Here is a 26,509-nt window from a genome sequence, read left to right on the forward strand (position 1 = left end):
GACTGCGGAATTCTTCCGCAGTCAATTATTGGTTTTCATGTTCTTTATTATTATTCCTCTTCCATCTTTTTCCCGATTTTCTAGAGCTTTCAGCACCTTCATGCTTTGTGCAATTTATGCAAGTTATGCATCAAAACGTTCCGCATGTTGAGGAGAAGGGTGCTATTACTTTTGGGACTTCTGCAACTTACGGTTTTTCCGCAATCGGCCGAAATGTGGGCGATTTTTCCCATTGACTTATAATGGGGCTGCTGCAAATCCATGCTTTTCTGCACTTTTTTCTGCATTTTATGCAATTTCTGCACTTTGTGCATGTTCAGCTTCTGCAACTTGTGGGTTTTGAGAAAAAAATGGCCTTCTGCAGTTTTCCAGTTTTTTTATACGAGAGTTTGAAATTTTTGCATTGGTGTGTATGGGGGAATCCAGCCAATGGGGAGACTCCAGGCCTTTCAGCCATTTGTGCAGCTTCTGCCAATCAAGCACTGAGGCCATTTCAACAGTTTGACCAGTTTATGGAATATAAAAGTTTATGCAATATTAACAATTTATACAAAGTAACGACTTTATGCATTTTAAACCGTTTATGCAACTTAAAGAGTTTATGCCATTTAGGATTTATGAATTTTAAAGAGTTTATACAATTTACATAATTTATGCAAATTAACCCATTTATGCATTTTACCACTTTATGCAGTTTATACAGTTTATGCAACATGACATTTTATGTATTTTACCAGTTTATGCAAATTAGATTATGCAAATTAAGCAATTTATGCAATTTGTGCATTCGCTTCCCGCAATTCCGCAGTCAATCGCAATGGCGCTAGTTAATTATTGAAACTGAATAAAACGGTTATGGACAGCAGCCCCATGTGACTTACAAATAGGCTTCGTGACTTCCTCTCCCGTTATTTTCCTAGAAGGGATAAGCAGTGTTTCATACAAATAAATAATACTGATGGACAGCGTGCCCCCCGCCACCCAATCTTGCTCACTTGTAACTTGTGAAAAAAAATCACACAGTCAAACACACTCTCTTGTCACCTTTTAATTACTTGATTTGAGCGAAGAGATTTAGTTAAAAAATAAGCTTTACATCTCTTAGTGACAGTACAGTAGCTGCAAAAGGCATCGTGCAGAGCGAATCCCCCATTTCTCCAACACTTCACTTTACGCGAGGTTCTCAGTAAATCTAGACTCTTCTCTCTCTCTTTTTAACATGTGAATCACAGTGATGAGGCTGTAAATAAACTCAATAAATAATAATAAAACTAAATGCTCAAATCAGTCTGATCATTGGGACAAAAAACTACTTTCGAACACCGTCTGCTGATTAAAAAAAAATCCATGCATCATCCGTATTTATGTTTAACTAATGATTTTAGTAAAACCATTTTGGATGATTAACATGTTAAATCAATGTGGGAATACAATATTAAATCCAACCTGTGTGTAAGAAGTGAATTCACTTTAGTATTATCTCACTCACACTTTGGATAGTTAAAGCTACAATGCAGAATAATCCAGGTTGTTTGTTGCAACATCAAGTACAACTGGTGTAAAACCCAAAACTTAAAAAGGGGGTATTATGTGTTTTCTAGGTCTTGGTTAATAATGCCAATGTCGCCGCGCTCTTAACCATTGGTGAACATCCAAAGATTACTGAAAGATGTGCGAGTGGCTCCAAACACTGCTCCATGTATGTTTTAGCTGAGAACAAAAATGTAACATGGTAAAAAAAAAAAAGGACCTTAAAAGTTGATTTTGCATAATGCCCCCCTTTAAAGAAACAACACACATGCTCCTAATGATCAGCCACACACTGACAATGACGTTTTTTTGTTTTAAAATGGGTTTTCAAATAAAGCATGTAGAAGTGAACCAAAGCAGCTGGTGATGCCCCGTTTAAAGCAGTACTAAGTAACTCATGCTAGAGGCCTAGAGGCCATAAGCGCCACTGCAGGTGTCGTAGCATGTTACAGTTTTTTACTCATTAATTGCCCATGAGAGTAAATATAACCCTGACAGAAAAGACAAAGGGAGGGAGATACATTGTACATCCAATTACACAACGGAGATCATTTTTTTCACTCAAACTTGGCTGTAAATACTGTTTAAGTGGCGCTAGCCCCACAGTTAGCTTTGCCCGTTAGCCTGTTAGCTTCTTCTTCGTGATTCCATTAGTGTGCATTGGTGGCTCCAACCCGGTGGCAGCGAAGTTGCAATTGTGGTTTTCCAGCCAGACACACCAGGGGGAGATGAAAGACCCCCCCAATCATTAACACTTGTATTACCCCCAGAGGAACTACAAAAAGGATTTATTAAGGTAAACACGTTACTTAGTACTGCTTTAAGATGTTTTCTCATTAAAGTCTGAAAGTAGTGGAAATACCAGTCCGTTACTTCACATAGAATTTCATAGTGTTACACAGTTTTTAAATTAAAAAAATATGTTAGAAGTGATTGATGTTAATAAATTATGTACGTATATTCTGCATTCAAAAGTAAAATCTCAGTGCTACACATTGCCAACAGTAATGCCCAGTCTACAAATCGCTCGCTCTGGTCTTCTCCCCTGTAGCGTCCCCGCTGTGTTTTCTCTTATGATTCTCCAGACAGTCCGTCCCTCACAGCCATTCAAAAGTCCATTCTTAGTCGTAATGTCGAGCCAGGATTGCTTTCTTCGGAGAGCTCCTTAAGCCCAAAATATGATCCAGTGGTGGGGGTACATTCACTGATCCTCTGGCCTCAGACTGAAATTATCCGAGGTGCTGAGCTGCATATCTTCCGAGGGGTCAGGCCACTAAACCCAGACGGGAGATTTTGGCCGAGAGAAAGGAGTGGAGAATGAAGACGATCGGCTTTGGACAGGAGTGAAGGTCCAACTGCTGCGAGAGACAAAAAAGGAAAACTAAATTTTTCAGAAACTGGATGAGACAGAAAAATGCATCGTGTGACAGGGAGCCGGTATGATTAAAAGATCTGAGGGTACATTCAAACAAGAAGGATGACGGGGAGAACAAAGAGGCTCAGTAAAGTTCATGAAATCTTAAAATGTACTGGAAGCTAAGTCTAAAGCCAGTGTTTCCCCATGAGATGGAGAATGGGGCCTAGCAGGAGATAATAGTGACATGTTCAAACAGTGCAGCTTTATAACGAAAGGGCAAAGAACTTCATCCCAACTGCGATCATTTGCGAAGATGAGCAGGCTTGATTGCTAAATGGATATAATGGATTTCTGTAATATAATGTGACTTTATCCAACATTAGGGCTGCAGAATATATCACAGAATTATCATTGTTGCAATATTAGGTGCTCTGTTAAAGGGACCAGACGGAGTTTAAAAATGTTTTCTACCCCCTACACCCTCCAGTGATGTCCTAAAGTGTAGAACGAGCCCAGATCTATTCACGACAACTGCAGCTAAAATCCTGCACTCTCACTCAAAAAGTTGTTACTTTAAGCCGAAATACCATCATGCACGAGCTGTTCTTACCTTAGCTGAGACGGGTTGATATGTAGCTGTCTGGTCACACAAAATTAAACATGTTGCTATACTAGGCTGATAAAAAGGGGAACGCAAGGCGTAGTAATATTACTACGCCTTGCAATTTAAATATAGTTCCTCTTTTTGTCTGCTTAGAAAATCAACATGTTTAATATTGTGTGACTATACTTGGATTGTGTAAAGGCTCCTGGCTCATGTTACCATATTTAAATAGGGAAAGAGCTTGGTAGCAACTAACTTCACCTCAGTTTGGAGCTATACCTATGCTGGGAGAGGCTATATGCTAGCGCAGTCTAGCTCTGTTTACGTGATTGTTTACATATCAACCCGTCTAAGCTAAGGTAAGAACATATCTCAGTATTTATAAACGGTGGCACATTCCTTTAAATAGAAACTGCAGTTGCGCGTAAGACCTGAGGTGGCAGTAGCGAGTATAAAAATGACCATCTAGTCCTTTTAATCTCTTAACCCCTCCCCAAAATATTTTCTCCAGTTCGACTTTACCTAAATCTAAAAGCTTCTTCAAAAAAGCATCATAATGAGAAGTAAATGAGGATGAAAAAAAAGCATAAAAAGAGTGGAGAAAAAAAAGCAACAAAAACGCAGAAAAACAGGCGATGCAAATCAGGCAAAGTGATGAGTAAGCAACAAAACGGTTAGAAAGAAGGAACAAAAAAGCATCAAAAGAGTGACAAAAACAGAACACACGTGGAAAACAACGAAATGTAAATAAAATAGAAGGAAATTGCATCAAAAAAAGTATAAGCATCAAAAGAGTGACAAAACATGCAACAAAACAGGTGACAAAAAAATTATGAAAAAGCAATGAAATGGACAAACAAAAAAGTGAAAAACAAACAACAAAAATGACGAAAAAGTGACGCCAACACAAGGAAAATTCTTAGCTCAGTTTTATGGGCCTTAGCTTTCAAATGAGGTATAACACTGGCCAATGGCTGTAAACTCCAGTTAAGGCGTTAATATTGGAAAATCACTGAGACTTATACTTTTTGTTTTGTTGGCTGCTAACACAGGCAAAAATTAAAACACAATGGTTGTGTAAAAGTTCTGTTTGAGTCATGATTTTTTTTTTTTGCCTTGTTTTGTTCTGATGTAGTGTTATTTTTAAGATTTGTTTTGACAGAATTTGATGAAAAAACAAATTGTTTACGACATTTGTCCTAATTTATTTGAAAGTAATGGCTGGTAAAGTAATGGTTTAGTAAAATATCACATTATTGTTACAATATTAAAGACAGTTATCAAATATCTCATTCAAAGCAGCCCTTGACAACATTACGTGCACTGCATGTTCACGACTGATGGATCTACTCCTGTCATTGTAGCGATCAGTCTATGAATTTCAAACTCAATTTTGACAAGGTGCAATTTTTAACAGAATACCAAGTAGCTTGTCATTTGACCATTTAGTCATATTATTTCTACTAAAGATACCTCTAAAACTATTCAAAAAAGTCTAATTTAGAACAGAAAACACAGTATCGATACATTTGCAAAGAGTTTTTAGTTTACTTACTGGTTTCTGTGTCAGTATCTGGGTCTCAATTTTTACAACTATTACTACAACTTCTGCTGTTACTACTTTTGGGGCTTCATCTCCGTCCAAGATGCACATCCACTGCAACCAAGCCACCTGCTTTACTGTTCAGATCGTAGCGTGTGATAATGTCTCTCGGGGGTGCAGGAAACACTAAGAAATTCTCTTATTGGACACAACTGCCCTCGGAGACACAACAATGTTTTAAAATACAGATGCTTTATGCTTTTTCCTTTATTTTTTAAATAAATTAATGACAAACGTCAAAGTGAAAGTTAATGTCGAGGAAAAGTTAAAGCTCTAGTACATTTATGTTGCCAGCACTATTCAGTCTAAATTTAATCTACACCTTTTGACTTTATAATGCAACCAGAAATGTCCCACTTATATTTCAGAATAGCTTGGCTACAGAACCCTTGTGCATGTTTTCTATACCTTACAGTTGCCTCTATGTTGTGCCTGTGCATAATTGTTCAACCTAATAAGTTGATGAATGGTTTGGCAAAACCCATTTGTTGTTATAATAATTTGATTCTGTGTGGGAAGATAAGCTGTCAGTGGCTGTCTCGTACAAAATTAGGCAAATATACTTCCTGCCAACTAACGTCAGTCCCGAAAGTGTGGAGAAAAATACCCAGCTGATTGCATTAAAAACACACACAATTAATGAGCCATCAGCTGCTTCTTAAATGCTCTGGGAATTTTATGAAGCTATTTACAACTAAGCTGGGAATCTGAGCGACTGCAAAGTGCACCAAAATCTGTTCAGCTGAGGTGGCCAACTTTTCTCAATACACACTACACTCTGTGTGGCTGTTTAATTGACTGCCACGCACCAAGTCAATTATATAATCATCTCAACATGCCAAAAATTTTGCAATGGGGATATTTGGACTTGGAAAAGTGTTCACTATTCACACACAAGTAAAGTAGGCCTACTGCTATACTTTAAAATGATTGAAGAGATGAAAAAGTATTCAACAAAGTTTGTTACATAAACTATAAAACCATTTAATTTCAGAACAAAAAAGCTACTTTTAATACAAAGGAAGTGACTCTTCCTTTGTAGAATTTCTAAATGATATTTGTTTGTTTTTTGTGGTTTTATTGTCCCCGTAGGAAAATGTGTCCTCTGCATTAGACCCATCCTTCAACCAGTGCCTCAGGGAGCAGGAGGAACTGCAGTTCAGTGACCCAGTGCATGTTCTCTTCATATCTGGCACTATTGGCAAATGCACCAGCTACGAGAACTGGAGATGCTGCACTGCTCGCCCTCTGCTTTTGGCATGAGACACTGGTTGAAGGATGGGATGAATATTATATACTGTAAAAGTACACAGCAGCTACTTAACAATACTGTGTGTGATGTGTAAATAATAAAGGTAAGTCTTGTGTATACATTGTCACTTGTCAGACCAGCTGTGTGCCACTAACAGATAAAAACTCTCCAACAAAGTAACAAGTGTGTTTTTGCACCACAGAAGCCTCACTCCACACCAAAAGCTCTCAGCAGCTACAACAACATGAAGTGAAATGCCTTATTTAAGGGCTGTTTTCTGATGAAGTGCTGTAATTTACTTTGCTGCACCGCTCTGCCAGGCTCTTTTAGTTGATATTTTTTGCTTCATTTCCCCATTGGCCCCTCCAACCCTCCAGAGACGGGCTATGAACTATTTGCTGAGAGAGTAGTGCAAGACCACACCAAAGCTTACTACTGTGTGACATGGTGTTTTCTCCCATGGTGTTCGCATAAAATAAGCCTTTAATCATGGTTTCATAGAGGCATTGTGTGTTTGGGTGTAATTGCATACAGAGCCAGTCACTGGAGGAGCTAAAGTAGCCAACAAAGGTATTCATTGAAGAATTTCCAAATTGCTAGAGGGATTAATCGTAGTAACAGAACTTTGTAATCAGTGTCAATAGCAGCAGCTTTACTTTAGTAACTCGACTTATTGGTCAGTCGTTTTGATTCTTCTGCCACATTACTCGAAGCCGTGACATAGGGACAATAATAGGGTTCAATTTGTTACAAGGTTTCTGTGCCTTTCGCTGTTCATGGTCAATGGTTATGGTTAATTTTGAAAACATATTTTAAAGCAGGCCATAAGTGCCACTGCAGGTGTCGTAGCCTGTTGCGTTTTTGTCCAGGAGAGTAAATACTACACTGACAGAAAAGACAAAGGGAGAGAGGGATTTTGTACATTGTGCCTCAACTCAATGACACAATGGAGATCATTTTTTTCACTCAAACATGGCTGTAAATATTGTTTTAAGTTGTGCTAGCCCACAGTTAGTTTTGCCAATTGGCCTGTTAGCTTCTTCTTTGTGGTTCATTAGTGTGTATTGACTCCGACCCGGTGGCAGGGAAGTTGCCATTGTGGTTTTCTGGCCAGAGACACCAGAGGGGATGAAAGACCCCCCAATCATCCCATCAACACTTGTATTACCCCCAGAGGAACTACGAAAAGGTTATTAGGTAAAAAAAAAAAGTTACTTAGTTCTGCTTCAATTTAGCTTTAGTCTTAGTCTTATTCTTTTGACAAAAATTTAATTTAATTTTAGACGACTAAAATTGCATTTAAATTTAATGTACTAAATTGCAGACAGATTTAGTCGACTTTACATTTATAATATTTATTATAATCATATTTAATCAAGCTCCTCTTCTTCATGGAGCTTCTCCCACATGAACAAAGCTCTGAGCTGTTTCTTTGCCTGTGAATTTAAATGATCTGAGGCTCTTTCAGTCACTTGATTTAAGTCATAATTTAGTCGATGAAAATATGTGGACATTTTAGTCACAGTTTTTGTCTCATAAGCAACTTTTAATTTAGTTGTAGTCCAATTTTAGTTGACAAAAATATCACTTTGACTAAAGTTATAACTAAATATTTTAATTGACGAAATCACTGTGGGGAATGTGGCTGAATCCAAAACAAATTTGGGGACAATCTTTTTTTTCTCTTTGAATTTGTGGAGTATGACCAATACACTACCTGAAAAGATACACAGAAATCGTGAGTAAAGTGCATATTCCCTGGTCTGTTCCATCACACAAGTTCAATAATGTTCCAGTAACTATTAATTAACATATCAAGCATGAGAGCTAAGCTAATGTGTGTGGTTTTAGCATCAGCGTTACTGAACTGGTTGAAGTAGTAACAGGCTGTGTGCATGAGACATCGTAACATTGTAAAAAGCCCATAGTCAGCTGTAATATTGAGGTGGGGAACAGACTAGCTTTCAACGGTAGAGTTTGCCTTTTATCTGTAAAAAAAACCCAGATGTTTTGACCTGGTTTATAGTTAATAATACTGTCATTACGGATTACTTGGCCTATCCACCTGAAGTAAGTAACAAATTCCTTGCCATTGTAGCATTAAAAGATCCAGTTCCTTGTATAAATGAAAGATTCAATATAAGTGGATTTTTTTTTGTTCAGTTTTCTGAGAAACTATATTAGAGTTATGTAACCTCTCCATTTGAAATCATGATTGAATGCATTGTATATTCTTCTTTTGTGCTCTAGGATTTTGTCATGCACATCTTTGAGTTGCAGTAGCAGTACATTTTTAAAATGATGTTGGTGCTTCTCTATCTCCACAAACACATTTTCTACGGCATGAATACGAATGAAATGTAGCTCCTTCTCTAGTCTTGACAAATCACGTGTCGACGAAAGAATGTCACAGCTCCTCTACATCACCAATTATCTGACTGTGTGTTCAAGCGAAAAGTGTAGTCTGTTTTATAATTCATTTCTTATCAGCAGACCGAACAATATAGAGGCCATAAAATACTCTTAGATCACTCACAATCTCGCCCTCCTTGCTGCCAAAGTCGAGGAAAAGCATCCGTATCCCGTCGTCCGAAGACATCTTGAGTCTTTCGAAAGGGTAGGAAAGTAGCACGCGGGGCTTTACGGGAGTAGGGGCCAATTGGATCTCATCACTGTCATCATCAAGCAGCTTTGGATCAGTCACGACGGAGAAGCCCTTTTCATAATGGATGACCAGCCTGCACTCCTGGCCCTGGAAGAGACAGCCTGCAACAAAACATGCCAATTTTAATGTCAGTGTATTGTAATTATAATCAACAACAAGGCCTATATACGCATGCAAATGATACGTTGCTTTTTCTAATAACGGTAAATAATGGCCTAGAAACCCAACACACACTAATAATCTTATTCACATTGGTCATTTCCTTGGCAATCATCATTCAATCAAGGCATTGGCACCTGCTCAGGGGTGGGTTGTAATTAGCAGCTACGTGAATGTTTTTGTGCAAAGATGGTGTGAGAAACAGGATAAAGGATATGAGAAAGTTTGTCATGGGTCATATAGTTTTGAAAGTAGAACTCTCATTCCTTTACCCCATAGACGTTCTGAAGAACTAACATATTAACAGCTTAAATGCACAGGAGGCTAATCAGTTATGTGGTAACGACATTGCCCAACCCCAAAAAAGTGGCCACCATTGAAGTAACTGTTCTGATCTGGGGTTGTAGTTGTGGTTAGGTCAAGGTTCTGCAACCTTGACCTCAAAGACTGAGATCAACATCCTGAATGACCAGGTTATTCGATTGATTCCAAGATGATAAGGCCAGGATTCATCGGGCTCACTTTGTGAAAGAGTGGGTCAGGGAGCATGAGATGGAGGGTCCAGATCTTAACCCCATTGACAATCTTTGAGATGTGCTGGAGAAAGCTTTGTGCAGTGGTCACACTCTCCCATCATCTATACAAGATCTCTACAAGATTGTAGAAGCTTATTGAAACAATGTCACAGCAAATGCATGCTGATATCAAAGCTAAAGGTGGTCCAACAAAATATTGTTGTATAGCGTTTCACCTTTTTTTTAGTCAGGCAGTGTAGCTTCCACAGTCATTTTTACTTCCAGAATCAGAGCGGGTGTTGTTGAGCGCTTTGGTAATGGCTAAAAGACTAAGTCAGGGGCCGGGCATTTCCAAAACTGCAGATCTTGTATAGTTTTCTGGTCTGCAGTGGTCAGTGTATCAAAAGGGGTCAGTAGTGGTGAGAAAGTTGAGGCATTGAAATTGGTTGGTTCTGGTAGGAGGCCATCCATCCATCCATCCATCCATCCATCCATCCATCCATCCATTTTCTTCCACTTTATCCGGAGCCGGGTCCTGGGCCCAAAACAGATGCCCCAGCCACCTCAGCTGGCTCCTTTCGACGTGAAGGAGCAGCGACTCTACTCCAAGCCCCTCACCTGATCTCGAAGGGTGCGCCCAGCCACCCTGGAAAGGAAACTCATTTTGGCCGCTTGTATCCGCGATCTTGTCCTTTTGGTCAATATCCAAATCTCATGACCATAGGTGAGGGTGGGAACATAGATCGATCGGCAAATCGAAAGCTTTGCCCCCCGACTCAGCTCCCTCTTCACCACGACAGTCCGATACAACGACCGCAGCACTGCTGACGCTGCACCGATCCATCTGTCGATCTCGCGCTCCATCCGTCCCTCACTCGTGAACACGACCCCGAGATACTTGAACTCCTCCACTTGAGGCAAGGACTCCCCACCGACCTGAAGAGTGGAAGCCACCTTTTTCCGGTGGAGAACCATGGCCTCGGATGGCCAGCGTGTCCTGGCCGCTTCACACTCGGCTGCAGACCCATCCCAGACCGTGCTCAAGGTCCTGATTTGATGAAGCCAACAGAACAACATTGGAGAACAACAGCAGAGATGAGATCCTGAGGTTCCCAAACCGGACACCCTCCGACCCCTGGCTGTGCCTAGAAATTCTCTGTTAGGAGGCATTATTCATTAACAGTCTTCACTGTTTTTCGTATGCATGACAAGGCAGCATACTATTTTAGCAAAATGGCAATCATCAATAATAGGCTATTGGTCATGTTGTTGTTTACAAAAGTTTGCATGACGACACCAACGGTTACTTTGAACTAGTCTCCTTCAATCAATAAAAGAGCAATCATTCACAGTTATACTGTACAACAGGCATTAATAAAACCAGTTTAATTCTCAATAATAAAAATGAAATGGTCCCATCTGTTCTCGGTGTCCTTGCATCACTCTGTGGTTGTTTTAGTAGCTCAGTTATTTATCAATCTTCAGTCTCATTTGTGCCCCCTGTCTACATACATTAGAGTTTACCTCAGATGAGAAACAGACTTGTCTCTTAAGGAGGGCTGCCACATGCCGCAAAACACTTGGTAATTTATCTATAGCACTTTTCTCCCGCACTTTTTATGACAAACCTGTCTAATCTCCACGGCATGATGAAGCCCGATTTTCAAAGCTTTGACAGCAGAGATACCCCCTCCCGTCTCCCTTTCTGCAAACTTAAAGAGCTCGATTTTAAAACATTTACAGATTAAACTTGTCTGATCTGATCTCCCGCGTAGAGCGCCTGAGAGTGTGTAGTTATCTTGTCATTGTTTTCCTATGGTTTGAGCTCGACGTCAGCATCCTACCAGTGTATAATTTTGGAAGTTTTTATCTGCTCATTACTTTTATCAGCTTCTAATGCACTGTCGGTCACATCATCCATATCTTTTCATGGTCTGTCAGTCAAATTAAAGTTATTAAACTCTTCATGTGTTACAACTTAATTGCGCAGTCAAAAAGATGTTTAGACAAAAATGGTAGTTTTACTACCTAAACCCCCCTTTTTGTTTTGTTTTATCCCCCATGTAAAGCGTCTTTGAGTGTCCAAAAAAGCGCTATACAAGTCTGATGTACTATTATTATTACTTACTGGCTGAGGCAGCTCTGAATGCTTGAAAACTCTTGTGTGGACACAGTAAACTATTGAAGTTGTAGTGGAAGTACAGCTAACTATAGTTGGATTGTAATAGTGAGAAGCCTTTTCATCTTCTGTGACCTTACCGTTTGTTTGGTACCAGCGAGTATTATCTAGATTTCATAATAAAACAGAACCCTTTGTGTTCTCTCTTCATACAACAGCAAAATACATGTTGAGTTCTTGCTTGTATGTGGACCAATTATGCATTGATTTCTACATTAAAACCTACAAATTTCTTCTTCTGAAACACTGAAGAGGCACCTAATGTACGTTCCCTGGAGAATTAAACAGATGAACCGCTAAGCTCTTCCCAGAAGATGGGTGAAAGACTGCTGTGGAGCGTAGGGAGCTGCACAGGAGTGTTAGAGAATTAATAATGGTGTTTGAGAGGATAGATCAAAAATAGGCAGCAGTCTGGATGTCTTAAACAGGATGTTTATTTACCATCGGTACGGGACCCGGAGACATGAACTCGAGACATTGCGCTAGTCATACCATTCAAGTCTGTCCATGCTTCCACAGAAAAGGGATAAATACCCTCTCAGAGCCTCACACTGATATGCAAGCAAACATTCAGTGGCTGAGAGTAGGCGCCTGTGCACCACAGTCAAGGCTATGACAGAGATAGTACGACTGTACAGCTTGACCCACGGATAGTACAACTTTACAGCTTGACACAGTATGATAAATAGCGATTTAATGTTTTCCTCTAACAAGGAGAAAGAGGAAGAAGGTGGAGCTGACCAGTGCAGGACACCACACGGTGCACCGTTTCAGAGGATCAGAGGTTTCCTCCGGGTCCTACGGTTTCCCCGACATCCAGAAATCGCATGGGCTCAGGACTAACAGCTGAACACACGTTGCAGGTTTGCACAATGACAAATAAAGCACTTACTTACTTACTTGCTTGCTTGCTTGCTTGCTTGCTTGCTTGCTTGCTTGCTTGCTTGCTTGCTTGCTTGCTTGCTTACTTGCTTACTTACTTACTTACTTACTTACTTACTTACTTACTTACTTACTTACTTACTTACTTACTTATAAACAGCTTCTTTTTTTTAATCTGTGTCAATGAAAATGAGCTTGGTACAAAGGCCTTTTAACAAGCGGTGCAATAGAAGCTGTTTTGTGCAGTAGTGAAATCCTACACTGTCCGCCCTGGTCCACCTGAGAGCCGTGGACCCTGTCGGTTTGAGACTCTCCCTCCACACACACAATGCACAGGGGCTTTCCAGGGCAGCCACAAAGCCCCCCTTTTTTCAGCCAAATGACGCTGATCAGAGAAGACAAGACGGAGGTAGGAATGTGATAGGACGTACAGATGAGTGAAGTTAATAAGAGTAGACATTTTATAACATAGCTGCAGAGGCCAAATCCCTAAGGGTCACTACAGGATAAAAACTCCTGAATATTCCCTCCGATATTTACAACTTCTAAACGACATTAGCTGCTCTCTAAAGGTTGCGCCGTGCTGTGTGTGACTTGGGGGAGTCACAGTAGGTCAATAGGTTCAGTTCTGCACAGCTGCTGCGGCTAAGTGCTCCTCTCATGCACTGTCATTAAGCTGTTTACCTGTTTCTTAGAGCATTTGACCTCAAAATCAATCTTACACTTTCTGCCAGACTAATGAGATGTCTATCGTCGCGCAAACAAGAGAACCTCAAACGCTCCGGCATCATTAATAAAGAACAGTAGTGTGTCAAAGACTTCATTTAAGGAAACATTTTTCAACAGAACAGATGCTACACGGAGATGATGGTTATTGGGCATAATTTAAAATGGTGTATTCATCTTAACATGACTGATACAAGTGATTTAATAATAGTGTCGACATAGGCAGGAATGTGCGTGTACCAGATGTGGCCTGGACATGTGAAAGAATCAGTGCTCGCAATATAAAGTGACGGCGATGCCAAGTGCTGTTATGAATGTGATTTTGGACTAGAATGAATTGCAAAGCTCTTTAAAACTTCTGTGAGAATGGCCCGGTGCCCAGAATGTGATTGAGAGTTCAACTATCTGAGCAGCAGCACATCTTCATCATGAGGCTCGACAGTGAATGAGCAGTGAAACCATCCCGGACATTTATCAGCCAGATACTCAGATCAAACACAGACAAGGTCAACGGCATGACAGCAGAGTGAGCCAATCCTCTTTCACTTTGTGTGCGTAATTACTCTGGACGGGAGTTTTGGAACAGTTTTAGAACTAAAGTGGTAACGAACTTTGTGAAAGTGATTAAAAGTAACAGGAGCTCAGGTGGTTCGATCCCAGCTCTGTACAGTGCATGCTGTTGTTGTGTTCTTGCATACGACACTTCACCTACCTTGTCTATGTATGAGTGTGGTATGCATAAGTAATCAGTGGTTGTTCATTGGTGACCAGAGATGTGTGTGAGAAATAAAAGTAGACTCTTTGGGTAGACAGACAGAACATGGCTGTCAATCTACTCCAATTGACCACTTCTTATCACTCATACAACACATTCATAAGGGCGTGTGGCAGGAAACACACCCTTTGGATCTAGGGCTCAAATGCTTCAACCACTAAGCCACTATATACATTTAACCTCTTAAAGAACAGGCCACCGTTTTTCCATACTGAGATGTGTTCTTATCTGAGCTTTCGACAAGTTGATGTGTACCTGACTGGTGTTTACGCGTGCGCTCAGTCATGCAAAAAGACCAAACATGTTGTTAGCATTTAGCCTCACCTCCTCTCCTCTATGGGGCCAAAAGGGTGAAGTTAGAAGCGATCAAGCTCTTCCACATTCTCCCTATTTAAATACATTTACATGAGTAATTCCATGATCCAAGTATAGTCACACAAAGTAAACGTGTTGCGGATAAAAGGGGTGCTATATTGTAAGGCGTAATAACACCGTAGGAGCACTTCGACATCCACGCAGAGAATTCTATAGGAGTGAAGATATTACTGCGGCTAATGCTAAATTCTAGCAACATCTTTGGTCTTTTTGCGTGACTGAGCGCATGCGTAAAGACCAGACAGGTTTGCATCAATTCGTCTAAGCTCAGGTAAAAACATATCCCATGGCCTGTTCCTTTAAAGCATAAGTTTATGAAAAACACCATATAAGACTAATACACAATCACAATTTATGTAAATGTATGTTGAATGCTGTTCGAATATTTTGAAACATGAACTTTGGAAAAGTTCACAAATGATAGCCTGCCAGTTTCTACTAGTTGGATCATGGGTTGCATCCAAATGTCTAATACACACCCTGAAACGCCACAAACGGTCATGTACTCATGGCCCTTATGCACATTGAATGTTTGCCTATGTTCTATTTACCTATGTCACACCCTGTCCCAGTTTACAATAAGAAAGTAAAACAAACACCACAAACAATCTCAAACCAGCTAGTTTCTAGTGAATGGGTCTAACCTGTCAAATACACTTTTGGGGGTCATTTAATCCATTGTTCGCTCATGTGCAAACCAAGTAGCAAAGGCATTTGCGCATTAGTTACACGCACAACATTTTCTCATTTACAAATCCGATTTGGGGGCTTAAAAACGGTCATACAAGAAATCTCAAATGGTAAATTAGGTGCAACATTCCAACAAACAACCATATGCTTTATTCCAGCTTACATTTGCCTTTTAGCTCCTGTCTTGATAAATGGCCCCTTTAATGAAGATAAAGTATAAGCATGAAAACACATGCATATTTTGAGTACTACCATTCCTCGGCAGTCATAGTCATTTTGTCATTTCCTCCCAAGCAGTGTGACATGTCCAATGCTATTATAAGTCCCACGTTAGTGTTCCAGAATAATTGAACTCTCCAGCACAGACTGAAGCCCTGCTGTTCTCGTTAAAGTGTAACATTGTCACCTAAAGTCCGCACATCTATGATTTAAGGGGCTTTCTTTCTGCTGACACAAGTTTCAGCACTAGCCCTTCACATTTCTGGATTCAAAAAGGCAAAACCTAATTTGGCATGGTGGTGTTCTAGTCGGTAGCGTGCAGGGGCCCAGGGGAGATACGACTTCCCAGGATGCTGTGGGCCTTAGGAGGGAGGCAGCAGAGAGGGATAGGAGTACGACAGCGCGTGTGCATGTAATTCCCAGGGCAACCAATGCCCATTGCCAAACAGCAGACTGAAGCAAGATAAAGAGTAGCATTCCTTTCCAAAAATAGCAAGTGCTTTGTCCATGGCTTCTATATGGCTGTCACATTATATCACACGCATTATTCCAGCGTGGAGCATGTGTATCTTTGCTTTTATCCGCTGGATTTCGGTTTCATTTCCAGCTTACATGACCTGAGGCAATACTTATTCCCGCAGCCCACTAAATCTTACAGCATATGTTTTGCAAGGACAGGCCTGAGCGTGTATGAGAACAACATCTCACAGGAGTGACCAGACAAGCTCAATCGACTACATGTCCATACAGTCTTATTATGAAGGAGTGCAATATGTTCAATACTCCAATTCATTCCAATGTTTTTAATGTGCTGCATGATGAATATTTAACATGTCATGCCTTTGGATTAAAAATAAATTTGAATGAAAAACAAACCTCAGCTTAAGCAACATAAATGCTTTCTACTGCAGCACCATTTAACGCTGTTATTGCCACAGCACTGACTGTAGACCTGTCAGTTCAAAAGCACCATGCCAGTACTTGAGATTGACTTTAATTTATAGATTTAATCAAGATTCTATTTAAAAAAAAAAAAAAGATTAATTGCACAGCCCAAAGTGATTTCTCTACATGACCAGACTGTTCAGAACAATCCCAATATTCACATTTGCTGCGTTTACAAAGCGACGTGTGTAATACTAACTGGTTGAGACTTCTTTGATCATCTCAGCAGACGAGTGGCAGCCATTGACGACGTGCCTGGTCCACATCGACAGGTCTTTGGTGGTCTCAGCTCTGAACAGGTGGGTCTCAATGCCAAGCCGTGTCCCGGTCCGAGTGGCGAAGTACAGCTCTGTGCCTGAGTGAGGGGACCCCCGGTCAGGACCGGACTGCACCAGACTGTGGCAAAGCACATTCAGTTCCATTATTGTATTGTATAAATATCTTTTCTATAAGCCTTATAGTCCAACAACTGCACAGCTTAGAGCCAAATGTGAGGACTAACAAAGACACAAGATGAGTATTTGTCTTTGCATTCTTACATAAAAGCAAAGTCTATGTTCACAATCCCACTAGACAATGGTGAAAGCTGGAACACCTTGAGAGAACAAAACATTTCCATCATAATAAGAGTGTTGCATTGACAAGCACAATTTCACACATATCCAGCTGAGAAAGTGTGTTGCTCAAGGACTCTTATGAAATGATAAAACCTCCCCCTCTGACAGCTACCTCATGACTTCTTTTGGTAACGCTTTATATTAAGGTGTGCTCGTTAAGTATTAATAAGGTATTCATAAGAATTAATAATATGCTTAAAAAGTTTTAAAACACTGCTTATTAAACTTTTATCTGTTAACATACTAATAGACCATTAATAATATGCTTATTCATAGCCAACCCTTAACCTAACCCTGACCTTAAAGGGGCTAGATGCAAGTTTGTCATTTTATACTCGCTACTGCCACCTCAGGTCTATATCAATCTCGTGCATGACGGCACTTCGGACCCGAATTAAGAACTCTTTGAGCGACAGGATTTTAGAGGCAATTATGGTGAACAGGTCTGGGCTCATTCTACACATTAGGACATTGCTGGAACATGTAGGGGGGAGGAAAATACATCATTTCAACATTTTAAACTCCGTATAGTCCCTTTAACCCTATTCCTAACCCTAAAATGATTACTAATGCTTATTAATACTTAATGAGCACACCTTAATCTAAAGCGATACCCTTCTTTCTTGACTGGACAATTGTGCACAATAGCAGGAGCAGCAACCTGAAATATGAACTACTAATACTAGAATCACATTAACGCCTACTTTTCAGAGCATGTTTGGAGACAGAATATTCTGCAGTTTGTTAATAAATTATACTGTTAATAATAATAATAATTGCAGTCTTTCTCTGTTTTGCATTTAAATGGAAAAGAATAAACAATTAGATCATTTGTGTTCTTGTTGCCCAGTATCTTCTTCAGGCAAATCCAATGCTCATAATCAGACAAAGTTTATTGTTGTTATTTAAACTGCACTGTCTAGATCTATGCAGAAAATATGTTGAAAACCAAACCCACACAGCTGTGAGAGGATAAACCATAGAGTGAATACAAAGCAGGAGTATAGTATTCTCTGCGAGTGTATGAGACCTACCGTGTGGCCAGTAGAGGGTATGTGTGTGTGGGGCTCTGCCAAGCGTCCCGCCCCCGTGGGAGACTGTCAAACAACAGCAGGTCTTTCTCAGTGAGGACCACCAGCACCGGCTTCCAGCTTTGCTTCTCGCTCTCTGTCTGCAACACCACCACACATAATGAGATGGGACATGGGGCCTGTGCACAAACTGGGTTTATTCACAAAGAAAGGTTGAGTAAAAGGTTGAACATCATGCACAGCAATTGGAACAACATTAGGTAATTTATTCCATTAGTATCTTTTGTCAGGAAACATACTTTGGAATTGAAATGGACATAATTTTTAACCTTTACACACAGTTCAGTTGGAGCACTTAATGCACTCAGGAAAAAAAATAATGTTGGTCAGTAAAATTCGATGGCGTTTGAGGGTGACTTCAATGCCTCAAGGTCAGAGGCAAATGTGAACTGTTCAAATCATGCTTCATTTTAGCAAACTCTCTTTTTCTTTGTTAAATTAGATCAAATAACAAATGAAGTTTTCAAATAAAGACTAATAAACCAGATTTTTATTGTTTTGTTCCTGAAATTATTAAAGATGTCCACAAACATTTTACACTAGGGGCCCAGATTTCTTAGTCTGGAGATTTTAGGGGTCACAGCATTAAAAGTTTGGGAACCTCAGCTCTAAAGTAATGATTTACTTTCCCACAGAATTGACTTACCCACACGTCTATGTAATTTGATAACGGACACATTTTGTTTGGCATTATTGCCTTTAAAATATAAGCTCACTGAAGATTTTCTAAAATAAATGATGCAAGACAAAAACGCAGCCTTACTGGTCTATCAATGAAATATTTTTTTAAAACAGCGCCGTTTTGGTATAAATAAACACTTCAGAACAGCACAGCTAAAGTGAAAATACCCCAAACTTGAAGCAGCAGTTTAAGTACTGTGATTGCTCGTCACCCACTGGTGCCGCTAACAAGCGGACCCCATGCCTCTATTTTAAACACTCGCTGTTAATCTTTGGACCTCCTGCACACAGCCACCAAGTTTTATTTTACAATGCTCTTTAACTCCGCTCATTAAAAGAGCTTATCTGCTGCATAGCTCTGGAATCCTAAGCTGCTCTTTGAAGTTCTGCCTCAACCAATCGCATCTCGCGACTTAGCGGGTCACAGGTCAACTTTTTAATGTCATAACAATATGTTGCTAAGTAACAGTGCTGTGCAGTGTGTGGGAAGGATCAATTATTGTCAAATTCACTAAAAAGATATGTGTGTTGATGCAGGTGTGTGCCCGAATCTGTACTAACGCTCTACTGTGAATTATTATTGAAGATAGGGTAATAAATGAAATTATGCATACAACCAGAGCGCACAAGCTGGACCAAAGCATCCCAGACATTTCCATTTTAAAATTGTAGGAATGGGACGGATTAAACGGGCACTTTTAATGGTTCCAAATGAATGACAAAAAGTAACAGGTGCGGCCATCAAAATCTGGCAGTCACAGACGGACCAATAAAACGTGACAAATGCAACGTGGGCGTGCGTCACTCTCTGAAACCGCTCATTGTATACTTTCACAACGCATGCATTTCACACTTGCTTCCACGCGTTAGCACCAAACTCCTACCTTTGCCGCCAGCCAGCCCAGGTGTCGGATCTCCTTGCTGCCAGCGATGCCGGTCCTGCCGTGGTTCTGGATGACCTCTGCCAGTGCGCGCTGCGGTGGGACAGTGTGAGATTGGACCATGTTCAGAGCACACACAGAGAGGATGGAGAGCGGAGTCACTACATGCACAGAAGGACAAGCTCATTTCCCTCAGCTGCAAACATCTCAATTATTAATTACCAAAGGAGTAATTGTGTTTATGCCAGCGCAAATTAATTTGTTGAATGAATATGTTCCTAAATAAATGTTGCAATGACCTGAATACAGAATGTGTGCCCACTTTAGGTGCACAACTGTGGGATTAGGGATGACATTCTGACAACCTGCGGCTCCTCTGTAATAGTACATTTTAGCTGTGGTCTACAAGGATTATTTACAGAAATTTAAGGCTAAAATAGCAGTAATTTAAAAATGCCTGACACATGATTATATTTTTGTACATGAAAGTTGTTAAGTTACTTCAAATACATAGCATCCATCCCATTCACTACACTATCTACATGTGCGTAATTGACAGGGTAAAAGCGTTACCTTACACCCACTCCCCTGTATTTTCCCTAAGGTACACACCGATAATAACTATGTGACAGGTTGGTTCTTCAAGAAAGGTCTGGTTTTACAGTTTATAAAGTGGACACGATTCTACTTTTTTTTTTCAATCTACATTTAACAAATCTGTTGTAAGTTTTGTTTCACTCACACAGATCTTACACATATATTCAGAAACTAGCAGGTCTTTCAAATGAGTTTTAGGCTGTAAACTCTCAAGTCAGGGTATATTTGGAGAAAATAACCCTAAGGGGGCAGATAACACAGGTTAAAAATATGTACATTTTAAACTAAAACAAAATCAGTTATAAAGAGTGTGAGTGAGTAGTAGGACTTAGGATTTTTGGGGTACGATAATTAATTCGATGTTTGTTTTTATCACTCAAATAACCTATAGCTAAACATATACTGATTAAGTAAAGCTTTCAATAATAGAAATATATAGAAATATATCTCAGTTCGACCAATAATGCTATTTTCTAAGGCCAATGCCGATTATGGGGATTTTGACATTTTTGGAAAATGTGTGGTCTACAATCCTGTGTACGATGCTTCTAAACGTGTCAGAACGTGGCGCTGTATATTCATGTTTAGTAGGTACTTTAGAGGGAGCTTGTTTGAAAGAGAAATATCAGTAAATCCAAAACAAAAAAGTCTCTGTATGGTTCTGAAATTATAAACAAAAGTCTACGACATAAAATTGTAACTGATTTTCACCACGATGTTCCTCTAGGAAATTGTGGGAGTGCTCATTTTAAGCTCTGACTAAGCTCTTTCCAATGCAGCATTTTTAACATATCAGCATTTTCATCGGCCGATAGCTAATATTGTAAAAGATCTTATATCGGTCGGGCCCTAGTGAGTAGCAAATACATCTCAGGACATGGTTTTATTCAGTATTTTTTTGAGTGCTATGTTCAAAATATTGCTGAGATACTCTCAAAATCAAACCTTTACTGAAAAATATAATTAAAACTCGCTTTTATTCCTTTTGTAACATTGAAATTCTACTCAGTTTGACCTTTTTTTAGGCTGAGGCAATTCCAAATACCACCTGCCAAGTGCTCAAACACCTCTGGTTGGGAAACGCTGCACTACACTACAAGAGCAAACAAGGCTTCTGAAAATAGAAGTGGAACATCCTTAACTCAATCAACACAGTCCAGTCGTCGGTGTTTGAAAACAGTGGAAAATTCCTGTATGACTGAGAGGAAATAAAACAGAATAATCCACAGTGTTAAACTTCACCCATACTGTTGTCTAATAATAATTAATTGATGAAATATAAGCATTATCATCTATTTCTTGGCCTTTTCCCGTGTCCTGTTGTGCTATCTCAAACAGTAACGCAGAAGCAGAAATGAGTAAGTAAGAAGAGAAGCACCTGGGCCAGTGCAGTGGTGACAGAGTGCATGGCGGAGAACCAGGCCAGGGCAGATGGCTGGTCCGGGCAGCGCAGCACCACTGTGTGTCTGGTGTCAGGGGAGTGCAGCTCCAGCTGTCTGCAGAAACAGATAAGAAGTTTAACCTGCATTAACCTCCCATTTCACACGCTGTTCTCTAACCTTTACACTTTGCAACCTTTGGAGAATAACTTCATTTCAAATTGCGAGGCTGGCGTTATCATCACAACCTCAATTTCACTGTGGACATGTTAGATCCCAAATGTTTTCTGCAGGCAGATGCTTGTTTATCCCATCCACTCGGAAATGGGCACTCAAGTCAAAACAATCTAATGAGTTGCATTGAATTTTAACTTTATTCCAGTCAATTCAAGACTCAACAGGCGCACGTCCCTCTGGGCCATGTGACACAATACAGTCTCCACCAAATTTCCATAACTAATCTCGTGGCCCACACAAGAAATGCCTCGGCCGGGTGACTTTTGAATTGTGTGCCCTGTATATGAATTTTAAAAAGATACTTAATGCAACTTTTCACAGCGCATAATCAAGTATGGCCCGGGTTCAGCGCTGTAGTTGACACATCTGCATAAGTTAAGTGTCACTTAAAAGTATCTGCTGAATGAGGAGACACTTTGACATGCTCATTGGCTTTAACTTAGGGCAACAAGACTGTGGGGGGAAGGAGGATATTTAATAAAGATATGACTGAGATTTAAAGCAGTTCACTAGCAAGGACCACACGTGCAATTAAGATTTTATTCACATGGTAATAGTGTAGAGTGAAACTGGGCGAGACTGTGGGTGGGGGCTGTGTCTCGGCTTAGAGTCTCGGGACCCCCCTTCTAAGCAGCAGAATCATTGCTGAAGTGGGACAGACATGAAGGGAGGGAGGGTGAGCTCGACAGTTTCAAACAAACTGAGATGACGAGGCTTGGCTTGGTTTATATGGCTCGTGAGTAATTAGAGGTTTGGTTAGGTGAAAGCAAGAGTGGTTGGTGTGCAAAGTGTGGTCCTGCTCCCGAACCTAGTCAATAAATATTGACTTCATAAAATAACTGTGTACTTTTAATAAAAGCACGGTAACAAAGAGGTACTATTACAATTTTTAACAAGTAATAAACAAATATTGTAGTAAAATTAGTAGTAGAATTGGTATGGCAAACTTTTCTATCTAATCAAATTATGATTTTGTTCAAATACTTTGTCATTGTAAAATGAAAGTATTGACTTTATGTGCTGTATTTGTCATTGTACTTGTACAATGAAATAGTGTTCCGGTGTTAGTCCTGAGCCGCTGCGACTGGGCCGCACCGCCATTGTGGGTCAAGCGGACCCACATGCTTTTGGAAGTGGGTGAAACCATAGCAACCGGAGGAAACCTGGCTGGTTGCCTTCAGTCTCCTCTGATCCCCTGAGATGGTGCATCGCGTGGTGTCCTGCACTGGTCAGCTCCTCCTCCCTCTTCCTCCTGTGCAGCTCCCTCCGCTCCACAACACAACGTTTTTTTACTTCTACAGAACAATCTGCTGTGAGAAAATATCCATATGGACCCTATTTACATTGGACTTTATTTGTATGTGATAAATAAGTTGATATTCCACCAGAAGGCGACGCCACGGCCCCCTTCTATGACGAGATGCCATCTGTATCTATTAGCCAGAACAATAGAAGGCATGTGTGGCTTAGCTGTGAGTCTTGCCTGGATACCTCCTCGTTTGTCCCTTTCTTGTTTCCTGTTGCGCCTCTTGTGTACTGTTAATGTAAGAATCAAATAAACAAATGTGAACTGTCAAAATGCTTGTCTCCCTCCCTCCCTCTCTCGACAGGGAAAAGCCCTGCTGTAGCTGATGACTCTGCGGCGGGAGCGCTCCCGTCCACTGCAGGTGTTCTCTAAAACACACTGAAGAGACGTCTCTATTAATAGTCTGTAAAATGTGTAAGCTGATTAGGGACAGGCACCAGCGCATAAACAGAGAAAGAGGTGACGGAAGTTTAATGGGCTGTTGTTTGGTGGGGATTAGGATTCTCTTAATAACTGTCACCTTCGACAATACCGCAGCAACGTGCCCATGTTGAAAAAAAAAAGTACTTTAAAAGGCAATGCAATCACTAGCACTGTACTTTGTTCTTGCTACTTTTTCTAGACCTACAAAAACTGTGTTATTGTAAAACACACATTATACGCATTATACAAGTGTGTCCCTGCAGTAAACGGTCACAGGATCAAGATAGTGATGATGATTCGCTTCTTTAACTTCAACTGCGAATCTCAAAACCTTTACACAGCCGAGACTTTTCCTTCATTAGAGTGCTGGCACTGTTCTTCGTTATTGAAACTTTTATGAATTAAATATTTCCAACCCAAGGCTACTGAGTTACGCAATTATGTTCTTTAATGGTTGAGCAGTAAATTATATTTTATACCTCAAAGGCTATAGCTTGACGTCCTTTATATTTATTAACCTTGAATCAATTACCAACAGCAGTCTACTTTGCATAAATTAAAAGCAGGTGAAAAATGCAGAGATGTGCTTCAATGAACATCCCTTTCTCTTTATATTTGTGTAATTAGTTCAGATTGTTATAACGAGGTATGAGAAATCTCCCAGTGACTAAATTATTAATTTTGGTACGGATCCACCTGTTTTAAGTGATATTTCAATTACATAATACCATATATTTATAAGCCAATTGGTGGATTAGTAATTATGATTATTTACCCCTGAACTATCCACATTTTTGTATAGTTCTGGAGTGATGACTGACCGTTTATCTATTTTCAAATGGTCCTCGTCGTTTGCTCTTCACCTGTGCCTATTTTCTTCTGCCACATCACAGGCTGTACTATACTTCAAGCACATATGGCTGAGGCAAATGTAACCTTTTGTGGACTTGTCAAGGTTAAAGAGAAGAGGCAGAAGGCGTCAAACTGAGAGGAGTCCTGCTGTTTGTGCCACTAGTCACCTGCTCCCTCTCGACATACACACACTGTGCTAACGATGGAAATACTCCCCAAATGTTCAGCATTTCTCCCAGGTGGACCAAAAAGATTGTCACTTATTCCTTGGTGTATATTTGTAATTCTGTCGTTTATGTGGATTGTGATTTTTATTTTAAGTGTTTTATTCCTAAATTAGTTAAGAGAGTTCAAGTCATTACATGCTTGGGAAAATTGTCCGAACAATCAAGGCAAGAGGCAATAGTAGGCTAAAAATGACAGTAATAAAATGTTGGTACCAAAACCTGGTATGATTTGTCTTTGTTATATTCATTATATATTACTTTGTTTTTAAATTTTATAATTTGTTCTGATGCCAGGAGAGTCTTGAGACAGGGTCCCAGTTTCAGCACAAATAAATCATAACCTACTTTTGTAGAATTACTTGGGCCCATGACTCTTGTCTGGTTCTGCATAAACAGACATTGTAGTAACATATTTATTTCAAGTTTCTACTTTTACTGGGTTACGGTTAGTGTGTATGTATTTCAAGGAAGGAAATGGCTTCTGAAATGGCTTTTATCACCTACGGAACATCTCTAAAATTTGTACAATGTCATGCCTTCAGGATTGATTTTAAGATTTTAGTCATGTCTTTCAGAGCCCTAAATGGTCAGGTCCCACAGTACATCCAGGACCTTTTGAGCCCGTACTCCTCTCCCCGCACTCTTCGGTCCTCTGGCCAGAACCTGCTGACGTCCCCCAAGACTCATTATAAGACCCAAGATGACCTGTCTTTTCAGTCTGTTGCCCCCAGACTCTGTTGACTGCTTTAAAAAGGATCTGAAGACGTGTTTCAAAAAGCTTTTGGTTGATGGGTTTTCACTAGTTTCACTATTTTTACACGTGAGTGAATGAATACACATTTTTAGATTGTTTGTTTTTACCTATTCTCTTTGTGATTTTATCTGTGAAAAGCGCTTTAGAAATAAACTTTACGTACTAACTTAGGCTACTAAACAATGAGGAGCCGTGCGTTATACAGTTTTAATGCATGACGCACTGCGAAGTGCATTAAAACTGTTAATGCACGGCTCTGAGATGTTTAATCCAGTTATACCATGGTCTCACAAACTAAAACTGTTAATTTGGCCTGTTTCCTTTTTTTTTTTAAGTCCTAGGCAGGAGTTATTTCACTTTTACGCTGTTTTACCTGAAGCTAGTTCCAGCTCAATTACAGTGCCAAGAAAAAGTAAGTCTGGAATTTCTCACATTTCTGCCTAAATTGGTCACTAAATGTGGTCTGATCTTCATCAAAATCACAGGAATGAGTAAACAGTGTCTGCTTAAACTAATACCACCCAAACATTTACATATGATCCTATTTTTATTGGCCATAACATGTAAACATTCACAGGAGAGCGTGGAATAAGTGAGTACACCGCTTAAATCTCGCTGAACTGAACTGTTATTGCTGCAAAAGAAGGATCAGTAGCTATTTAATACAGGGGTTCACTTACTTATTCCATGCATGTTGTGAAATTTCAGGTCTTTCTGCAAAATATCGTGACACATTTTTCTATTGATGATAGCAGATTGTCCAGGTCCTGAGGCAACAAAACAACCCCACTCCATGATTCTCCTGCTCCATAATTCACAGTGAGCATAGGGTTTTGATGTTGATGTGCTGTTCCATTTGTCCTCCACACATGATGTTGTGTGTTCCTCCCAAACTATTCAACTTTTGTTTGCGAAAGAGCACTTGGATGCTCCACAGCACTACTGGAAAAATATACTGTGAACTGTTGGACCCAAATTTGATCAGTTT

At 40.0% G+C, this 26,509-nt stretch overlaps 1 protein-coding gene across 1 annotated transcript in view; it reads right to left on the reverse strand.

The window, feature by feature from the left end:
- Positions 1-1,033: 1,033 nt before the first annotated feature.
- sntb1 (syntrophin, basic 1) overlaps positions 1,034-26,509 on the reverse strand; it is a 43,087-nt gene continuing 17,611 nt past the window's right edge. Inside the window, exons 3-8 of the mRNA XM_079561228.1 lie at positions 21,722-21,839; positions 19,750-19,839; positions 18,128-18,264; positions 16,676-16,872; positions 8,883-9,112; positions 1,034-2,888 (exon numbers count right to left, since the gene is read on the reverse strand). Of these exons, the coding sequence (XP_079417354.1) occupies positions 2,796-2,888; positions 8,883-9,112; positions 16,676-16,872; positions 18,128-18,264; positions 19,750-19,839; positions 21,722-21,839 (865 nt within the window). The 3' untranslated portion in view covers positions 1,034-2,795. The remainder of the gene's footprint in view (positions 2,889-8,882; positions 9,113-16,675; positions 16,873-18,127; positions 18,265-19,749; positions 19,840-21,721; positions 21,840-26,509) is intronic.

The sequence above is a fragment of the Gobius niger genome (genome assembly GCF_951799975.1).
Source record: "Gobius niger genome assembly, chromosome: 8".
Lineage (NCBI taxonomy): Eukaryota > Metazoa > Chordata > Actinopteri > Gobiiformes > Gobiidae > Gobius > Gobius niger.